This window comes from Pseudonaja textilis, chromosome 7 (assembly GCF_049901715.1).
Source record: "Pseudonaja textilis isolate UNSWEBS1 chromosome 7, rPseTex1.2, whole genome shotgun sequence".
Lineage (NCBI taxonomy): Eukaryota > Metazoa > Chordata > Lepidosauria > Squamata > Elapidae > Pseudonaja > Pseudonaja textilis.
This window is the reverse complement of record NC_141996.1, coordinates 50,799,551-50,809,857: the sequence shown is the minus strand read 5'-3', so window position 1 is coordinate 50,809,857 and position 10,307 is coordinate 50,799,551. Positions and strand designations below refer to the sequence as shown.

Genomic DNA, 10,307 nt, shown 5'->3' with positions numbered 1-10,307 from the left:
AACTTTGTAGGTTGTCTTGAGTCCCAAGCTTGGTTGAATCTTGCTGGGTGATATAATCTTCCCAGGTGGTGGTGAGATAGGGCTAATCCTATCATGTCCTGAGGACCATGTCTTAATTCCATCGCCCTGGAGCTGAAGGGGGGAGGGGCAGGAAGCTGCAGGAAACTGCTTTGTCTTTTTTTTTTTTTTGAACAAATTTTATTGATTTTCCAAAACAACACACAGACAAACAAAACATAAAATATAATGACATAAGAGTTTTTTTTCTTAAAAAGCCAATACAACATCTTATTTAAAGACAGAATTATTCCAAGTTATCACATTTCCAAACAAGCACAATTTGATATATATATTTACCTTATCTGTTCATCTTCATATCTTATCCCAAACTTCTCTTTATTACTTCCTTTCCTTCTATTTATTCAAATTATATCTCTTTAACTTTAGATTGTGTACATTTTTTATATCCATCTGTCTTATACATTTTCATTATTCTCTTCCAATAAAAAAACAAACAAGACATAAAACATAAAAACATAAACATCTTTTCTGAAAGTTGCTTGATCCTGGGTTAAAACTCATCGTACAGACACCTCTTCAAAAATCATGTTCCTTTTATATATCATTCCATATCTTATTACCATTTTCCATTTTCTATATAGCTTCTTCCTTTTTTTAACTCTCTTAGTTTTATTCTACTTGTCTCAGTTCAAGTCATAATATTTAACATTCTTTGTCTGTTCTCAGCTATCCATTCATTTTTTCTCTTTAAACAAAACCTCTCCTGTACACTAATTAGAGTATGACGCCTTTAACTCTTTCCCCTAACCTAATAATACTTAATATCACACATAACTTGTATTGGGATTCTGTTTAGCACATCCTAAAGTCACACAATATATTATATAAAAAGAAAAAGAAAAAAGAAAGAACGACAATAACAAAGAAATTTATAGATATATAATATAGGTAGTACCCCTGTCAAAACCATTTTAATCGTATCTATTGATACTTATTTATATATTTATATCTTAAACATTTTATTCTATAAATGCCTATAATAACACAATCTTATGTACTTTACAGAATCCCTTTTTCAATTAAGTTTACCCATTGTCTCTAAATAAATTTTGTTTCTTCAGATCTTGCTTCCTATCATTGAGACTTCTCACCCCTTCCTTTCCCCCTTGCTTATTCTTTTCCTTACCCTTTTTCCCCCTTTGTCTTTCCACCTCCCTTTTCTTCTCGTGCTTTCCCCCTTTCTGTTGTTTTCTAACCTTATATCTACCCTTCAACTCATTTTTATCTTTTTTGGTTGTTTTTTTAGGTTTTAAAATCCCTTTCCTTTTCCTTTTCCTCTTCCTCCTTCTTCTCCCCCAATAGGGTCACATGTTCATCAAAAATGGTTCCTTCTTTGTCCCAATTATCCTGCTGCGCAATCAATTCTCCATAGGAATGCACCGCCATTTCTAGAGATTGAAAAAGAATGTCCAAGGTATCTTTCCAGTCTTGTTCTTCCTTTTTATATTTTAGATATTCAGTTTTAGATTCATCCAAAAGTGGTGCCATTATAAAGAGGAGAAATTTTTCCCAAAACAACCACCCGAGTGTTTTTAAACAAAGAAAAAAAAGTTTCCCCAAAGATGCAAAGTCACCAAACAATCCAGATAGACTATTTCATTTAGCACTTTTTCTCTTCTTCCATTTCTTTTTCTGGGGTTGCTATTAATCACAAAATTCCAATTATAGTATGTCTTTTGAAGTCTTATTAATGTTCAAATGGCTCTTTAAAATTCTAGGCAGTCTGCTCCTTATTTTCAACTTCTATTTCAATTTTTTTCCTCTCCCTTCCCACTCACAGCAGAAGAAAAATTTTTCTTTAGATATTTAGAAATCCATATCCCTTTGGCATTAGCATAGTCTTTAGCATTTAGCATACCTTCAATGCGGGTTTCCGATTTCTCTCAAAGCTGTTCCGTTTGGAAGGAGAGTGAAAAGAAAAAAAGTTTTCCCTTTGATATCCATTCGCTGCTTACTCAGTCTGGGAGCAATGTGTCTTTAGTAGGTGTTAAATACCAGGATATATTCACTGTTCCTTTGTCCCGGTCAGCAAAATCAGTTTCATTTCTTCACAAACCCCTCCAGCACATTCCTTTTCCCGGCTGAGCTCTTCTAAATGGCGGCCAGAGACCGCCGTTCAGTTGCCATCGGAGAGGGAGATTTAGCCGGCTAGGGAAGAGAGATGCGATGTCTCTCGTCCCTGCCAGAACCCCCCAGTCTTCACCACCTTCTACAAAGGTGGCTTAGCCCCGAAGCCAAATGGCTCGAGGCACTCAGGCAGTGAACACAGGCAGAAACCGTGCACAGTCACGGAATCCTGCCTGCACCGAAGCACCACAAGCCGGAAGTGTCCTGGAAACTGCTTTGTCTTTAAAAAACATGTTTCTCCTTTTGTCCTCCAGGGAAATATACTATTCTGCCTTTTTAATATTTCCTAGAATATTTCATTCTTCTAGGAGAGCGTGGGTACTTTCTACAAATGGTTATTCAATTTGGGGCTTAATGTATTATGCAAATCCAGCCAGTGTGATTATATGTTAATTTATGGGTCCATTGATATTGGACCATTTTAGTCCAATTTAACCATTAACCATGGTTAATTATGGATCAGGATATGTTCAATGAAATATCAGTAATGGCAGATGAGCATATTTATTTTTCTACTAGTCCTCCCTCAATCAGTGTTCCAATTGCTCTTGCATAAGTACCTCTGTGAATATATCTGATGTTGATAGTTATGTAAAACAGGAAAGGTATAAATACAGAAAATAGGACAATAAAAATACTCCTTTTATACAACAGCCATCTTTCTAGGGTACATAATAATAAGTTTTGTGCGTGCTACTATCGGTCCTCGTAACTCTAACCCATGGTTTTTCTACATTTTTAAACCAACGCAAAGCCTTCGCTTTCCCTACTCCGACTCCTTGTTCAGACTTCCTTTGGCCCCTAGAACTACGCGAGAGCTTTCCTTCCTCAGTACATAATATTGGCCTCCCTGTGGCCTGAGAAATAAGGCAAGTCCACAGAAACTACGACTCCCAGAAAGCCGCACTCTCTGTGCGTCAGTCTCTGTGCGCGCTTCCTGTTTGCGAGGCCGAGGAGGCCGGTTTGACTTAGAGGAGAAGATGGCGGCTTCGGTGGCAGGGTTGGGTTTGAAGGTGAGTGGTAATGTTACTCGGATTTTTTTTTTTTAAGGATTGTCCTGCATTTATGGTCCTCTCGTTACAAGAATATTTCTCCCGTTCCTGTGAAAGTTCGGGCAAGGAAGACTCACATCTTAAGGATCAAGCAGGATCCCGAAGATACGGAGCTTGCTTAAAAATTAGGACTCGGATCGATAGGAAGGTTTAACGGGGATGCTTTGAGCGAGCGGTCTCCATTTTCGCTGCCAGATTTGTTGCAAAATCTTCCTAGAATTCAGAACAATTTGTGAATGCAACCCAAATGACGGCTAACCGCATTTTTTGCCCACCGTTGTGCGAATTCGACCTCTGGTTTGCTCGCGGTCCAGTATGACTCGGGAACCCACTGTCTCCCCGTGGGAGACTCGGCGAAAGTGCTCGTGGTCCTATCTGGAAATGTCTATTAAATTTATATGTTGCCAATCTCCCCGATAGGGCGACTCTGAGCGGCTTACTGAATATAAAAAGATAAAAAGAAAAGCAATTAAAAGTTCAAAACTATGCAAGCCAAAAAACAAAACAAGATACTACCCCAGAACCAAGGAGATGGACAGCCCTATCCAGAACTAAAAATGGTAATCAGATCCTGATGTCTCGTGCATCCACTTCTTCTCCATCTTGCCAGAATTCAGCTGAAGCCTGGAACCTGTTTATGCCCTGTCACATTTTGTGAGATGACCAGCTGAATCAATTTGCTAAATAAATAAAATATCAGGAACACAATAAGTAAATGTTTCTTCTAAAAGTGAAAGGCAGCATGATAAATTGGGTTGAAAGAAATTCCTGAAATAGAATAGAAAAACTAGTTGCATATGCATGTGGAAAAAGCATAGATTCACAGAGTGGCTTTTGCATACACACACAGAGAGAGAGAGAGAGAGAGAGAGAGAGAGAGAGAATGAATCCAAGATTGCTGTCCAGCCTTTCTGAAAATATACAGTGAAGGGAAACTTACAGTGTGTTTGCACTGTTGAACTGCTGTTGATTGACGATTATGCACCATCAAGACATTGTCTGGCAACCCTATATGTAACCGTTGCAAAGATCCTTGTCCAGGGTCTTGGAAAGGGCTTCCAAATCATCACTAAAGTGTCCACAGCCCTAGAAATAGTATTCTACAAGAATATATAATACTGAACGACATTGAGAAGTAATCAAATCAATTATTCTTATGTTAGTCATATTAATATATTGTATTTACTGAATTAATAGGATGCTGTTGTAATGTTGGAAGCATGCCTTGTTTAGCTGTTGGTTGTTGAACTAATTCCTATGGATGGTTAAAAAAAGTATGCTGGAAGATGCATTAGGTTCAAATATATAGAATAATTTTTACAAATAAACCTATCTTAATTGTAAATTCAGTTTTTTATTACTGTGATTTTTTTTTACTCAGTTGCTGTAATAGCTTTCTTCTTTAAAAAAATAAGTTTTCTTCTTATAGGCGCGGCACTTCAGTACCTCTGTGATTAGGCCAGCATCCAAGCTAGTACAGGTAAACTTAAGTTTAATACAAAGTATTGCTAAACAATAATTTTAATAATGAGATTTTTTTACTCTAAAAGAATAAACACGTCATTGAATAATGTGTTGTAATTTAAATAGTGAAAAGACAGCATTTAGTACCTTTTACTTATGAAGTGTACTTGAATTATATACTTTGGTCATGTACAATGAAACAGCTCCTATTGGGTTCAGTCTTACTTTATTTTCAAAGTTTACAGTTAATATGAAATTAAAGAGAAGAAGCAGAATATTTTCATGAAATGAGTGAAAAAAGAGAACTAAGAATAAAGTTGGTAGAAGAAAGATAAGTGTTAAAGAGGTGGAGAAAGAGTTATATAAGTGGACAACAAGGAAATATGAGAAAGCAAGAACAAAAGCCCATTGACATCCAGAGATACATAAGGTTTTTTTTTTAATAGCAGGAGTAAAATCTTCACATCCCATCAATTGTAGTGAATTGGTTGCAGTGTGTTTAGGTGACTGTTATAAATTGTCCAGATCACTTACCTTGTACAGCAATATTACAAGGAGTCCTTGAGTTAAAACAATGCTTGAGCCCAGAATCTTGGCAATTGAGTGAAGTGGTTGTTAAGCAAGATGTCACATGACTGCTTCACTCAGCAACCATAATGCTGGCATTCCTGGTTGCAGTTGTTAAGTGATTCCATGAGTTAAGTGAATGGGATGGCAGGTAGGGCGCCTTGATGATAGAAGTCCCTGGGAGACTCCACTCAGGAGCTGAAAATCCTCCTGTCAAAATCCAAGCAGTAATTTCCAGCCCCTGAGCAAATACACGCATGGCCTGTGCTTGGCCTCCTAGATCCTCCCTCATCCAGACTGAGGTACTCCATATTCCTTTGTTGCATTGCTTCCCCACACACTGCTTGAGTTTCAACTCTCTTGTCTCTACCAACTGGTTGAAAAGCTGCCTGCCAAAGAACGTAAATTCCCTTCTGCACAGAAACAGCTCAGATTACCAGGATTTGAACTCAATTTTTGCACTCCACAGGATATAAACTTTCCTCCAGATGCAGAAGGGAACTTCGTTGGAGTGCAGAAACAGCTCAGATCATCAGTATCTGAATTACATTTTTGCATCCCACAGGAGATATAATTTCTCTTCTGCATACAGAAGGGCACTTCTTTGTTGAGGTACAGAAATGAATGACAGATCACCAAGATCCGAGTTCCATTTGTGTACCCCACAGGAGGATGTCAACTTTCTACACATAGAAGGCAACTCATTTGATGGGACGGTGGAACAGAACTCAACCCCATTGAAGGAGTTCAACTTCCCTCAGCAGGCCACTTTTTCATTCAGCCTCCAGAAGTGAGAAGGGAGTCCTCTTGGCAGGCAGTAGCAACTTAGAATCTTCCTTCATGGCTTCCCACCTGACTTTCTGGGGAAGTCAGCAGAGAAAATTGCAATGACAATCTTAGATTGTGGGATGCTTGTCAACCAGTCATAAGCATGAACATGTTGCCAAGCACCCAGTTGCAATCACATGACTTTGTAGAAGGGCGACATTTTACGACAGAAGTGCTTCAAGTTTTCAAGTCTGTAAAGAACCCTTTATAAGACCTTTGTAATATCAAATGATGGTTAAATAGCTAGTCAAGGACTACCTGTACCAATATGTTTTAATGTGTTGTTTTTTTCCCTGCAGCCCCCAATTCAAATCTATGGGTTAGAAGGCCGCTATGCCACTGCGCTCTATTCTGCTGCTTCTAAGCAGAAGAAATTGGATCAAGTAGAAAAAGAACTGACTCGTGTGTTGGTAATAACATTTTGTATTGCAATTCTTTTGATGCCTGTTTCTGCTAAAGATGTTTGTGCTCATGAATACTTGAGGGATGTTTTTTTTTAATTTTCATTTTATGCAAAAAAATTAATCCTTTTCTCCCATTTTATTATAAAACCACAAAAATTACTTTTTAAATATTTCTGTAGGAAATATTAAGAATATGTGCTTAATTCCTTAATTACAATAAATATCAAAACTAAATAAATAAAAATAAAAGTAGTTAACATGCAAAAGTACATATTTTGTCTTTTATTCTGAGGGCTGCCTAGAACTGTTGGGAGTTGGATGGAGACTAAGTTGAATATTTGAATATTCAGCATTTGGGCTGGATTGGTGGTAGAGGTTCCTTATAAAAAACAGAAAAATAAGTTCTCTTCAAGGTTTTTTTTGGGGGGAGGTGGGGCGTCTGGAATCGCTGATGTATAGGAATGTTTTCTTGGTTCTTGACAGGACCATTTTATGCCCAGATATTATTGTTAAAATGAAATGACCTTTGTAACTACACACAATAGCTTAAAGATTTCCTCCACACTGAAATCAGAAAAAGATGGCTTTAAGTTATTGTGATCTTGTCATGCAGCTAAGACTAGACGAATCAAAGAACTTTGAAATAGGTGTAAAAAGTAACTTTTTATTTAAATGAAATCCTGCATTATTTAGTTTCCTTACACGTTCTAAAAGTCAAGCAATTTTATTCATTTATTTTAAAAACTTGGTTTACTATGAATTTTAAATGTCTTTAATAACTTTTGGGATGAAATTTCTACTCTACTTTAATAACTTTTGGGGTGAAATAACCTGCAGCTTTTATAAAGTTGTACAGATTTAAGTTAGAGTCAGAAATACATTTACTAAAATGGGAAGTGATGAGAATTGTTGAGTAACTACATATAAGATTAATCAGAAAATGAATGGTATTGTGAATGTGGTTGTGTCATTAAACAATGCAAAACCATGGAGCATACCTTGGTAGATTGAACTAATATGTCATGAGTTAACTGATCAGAAACAAATATTATTTTGATCAAGATCTATTTTTTGTTATAATTTAAGGCAGTAATGAAGGACCCTAAATTATCCAGCATTGTCATGAATCCTTATGTAAAGACCAAAGTAAAACAACAGGTTGTGAATGATCTTTTACTTAAAGAGAAGATGTCTCCTCTCACTATCAATTTTGTCAGTAAGTACATGTATAGTGTTCATAATTGGACCAAACTCTACAAACGAGATTTGAATAAATATTATGTAAAATACTTCAGAATGAAAAAGCTTTCCTTTGTAATTTGTCAATGTGTTTGCACTTCTAATACAGTTTCGATGTACTTCAGTACTATTAATAATTTCTTATATTTTTGTTTTTCAAGAAACGCTTGCTGAAAACAGTCGGTTGCCTTACACTACAGGTGTAATTTCTGCATTTGGTAAAATGATGAGTGCATATCGTGGAGAGATTTTGTGCTCTGTAACTACTGCTCAGGTAAGGAAATAGACTAAATTAATTGTATTAACTATTTTTTAATAGTTATAGATAAGTCACTGATAATTAGATATTGGGGATGGAGGAAATCACATGGTTGCACACAATGAAAATAAGTATAATTCCTCATAAAAGGAATTCCATCTGATATGGCCCAGGAAGTGACCTTTTTTGTTAAAGCATCTGCCCTATGGCATGCGGAACCATCTTTCTGGGCACGCCAGCCATTGCCCATTGCTCTTCCGGGTTCCGGTGCACATATGCGTGCCGGCCAGTTGGCCTTCGCACAAACAGGAGCACCGGAAACCAGAAGAGCATGTGCACCGGAGAGCAGTTCTTCTGGTTTCTGGCACTCCCCCCGCCTGTGCCCTCCCGTTTCGGCACTTGGTGCCAAAAAAGGTTCGCCAACACTACCCTATAGTTAGAGTTGCCTCCAAGCTTTTTGGCCTTTAGAAATTCCCTGAAGACAAGGTTGTGCCGTCAGGCCTGGGAATTACATGGACATTGTGAGCCTACAAGGTGACTCTATTATCTCTGAACTGTGGTTGGCACAATGCCATACTTTTACATTTTTGGTTTATTGTTTAAATGTGATTTAAGCATGTTTAGGATTTGGTGCTAGTTTAACTTAAGAGTCATTTGTTTCTAAAATTAGGTGTGATGTGATATGACATGGCATAGTATGATACAGAATAGTATAGTGTAATGTAGCACAGTGAGGTAAGAAGCTATGTATTATGTTTGCCAATGTCTTACACATCTTAAATATTTTTCTGAAAAAAAGAAAACATGTCACTAGGACATTATTGAATGAAGAATTTCAGTTAAGAGTAAAAGCAATGAAATGCTCTTAGTAATAATGCAGCATTCTGTGGAAAACTATTCATTCTGTTGCTAAGTAAAGAGATCCCATACATTTATCTTATTTTTATGTTTAGAATTGAAAGCTCTCTGTCAATTTTTAAACTTTTGTCTTTTTGCTTAATATTTTAGACCTTGGATGAGGCCAGTCTTACTGAATTGAAAACAACTTTGAATGGTTTTCTAGCGAAAGGAGAAACTTTAAAATTGGAAATTAAGGTATTGATGCAAGTTATATATTTTCTAAAGAAAAACCTTTTCCTTTTAATCTAAAAGTAACGTGGGAACGTGGGCTAACTCTGTTATTGTCCTTAGTGTTCCTTTATCTGTTCTTGAAACCTTTTCCATGTTTTGCTTTTCCAAATCTAACTAATATAAGTTGATTAATAGATTATAGTCTTACCCTAGACCATAGGAACAAACTACATTTACAAGCGACAAAAATCATATTTGTAGCCAGCCTTAAATTAACAGAATTAATTACTGATTCCTCAGTCTGTTAATGTTGTCATTTCCTTAGATGTTGGACTTCTTCATCTTTCCAACTTAAATGTCTTCCAGATGTATGGAGATCAGCTTCCAGAATTCCCAAACTTGGGGAAAGTTGCTTTAAGACTTGTTCACAGAATAATAAGTAGAAATAGTATTTATGTCATTCACTATCAAATATATATATTAACCATTCTAATCCTCCTCTCTTGCATAGTCAAGTTATTTGTTAATTTACAAGAGTTATATACTATTCCAGTCACCACCAACTAAGAGCAGTTTATCATACCCTATCTATAAAATAAAGTTAATAATTGTACAGCCAGACTTCTGGAAAAGCTGGTCTTAATGGTCCTTCAAAAATTCAGTAAGGTTGGCACCATATTGGATTTCTGGGGCAATGTTAATTTGAAGAATCATCAACAGTTTGAGAAGGCCCATATTCAAGGTCCCTGAAGTGATATTCCTCAACTGAAGGGACAGAAAGGAATTACTTCTTGATCTTTGATCAGTAAGAGATAATTGGAAGAAACCAGTTCCAAAGAAATATATTTGGCAGGTAGACAGACAGACTCTGATACTGCTAAAACCACCAACATTCAATCAAGTATTTTTATAGATTTCAGAGAACGGTCAAGATTATCATGTCTATTCTGTCTATAACTTCAAACACAGCAAGACTATATACTGTGGTAGTAGTCTAATTAAGAATCTTGCCATTTTTTTCTAGTCTGACCCATCAATCGTGGGTGGAATGATTGTCAGCATTGGAGACAAGTACATTGACATGTCTACAAAGACCAAAATTCAAAAACTGAGCAGGATCATGCAAGAAGTTGTATAATGTCCATCCAGTTATGAATGTTCATTAAAAACTTGCAAGTTCTATAATGAGAATAATAAAAATGTTTATCCTTTAAA

The 10,307-nt window shown here is 36.5% G+C and overlaps 1 protein-coding gene across 1 annotated transcript; it reads left to right on the top strand.

The window, feature by feature from the left end:
• Positions 1 to 3,153: 3,153 nt before the first annotated feature.
• ATP5PO (ATP synthase peripheral stalk subunit OSCP) lies at positions 3,154 to 10,307 on the top strand. Its single transcript, XM_026700559.2, has 7 exons — positions 3,154 to 3,221; positions 4,690 to 4,740; positions 6,419 to 6,529; positions 7,610 to 7,739; positions 7,924 to 8,036; positions 9,030 to 9,116; positions 10,117 to 10,307. Exons 1-7 carry the CDS (start codon positions 3,189 to 3,191, stop codon positions 10,228 to 10,230), a joined length of 639 nt encoding a protein of 212 aa, XP_026556344.1. The 5' UTR covers positions 3,154 to 3,188; the 3' UTR covers positions 10,231 to 10,307.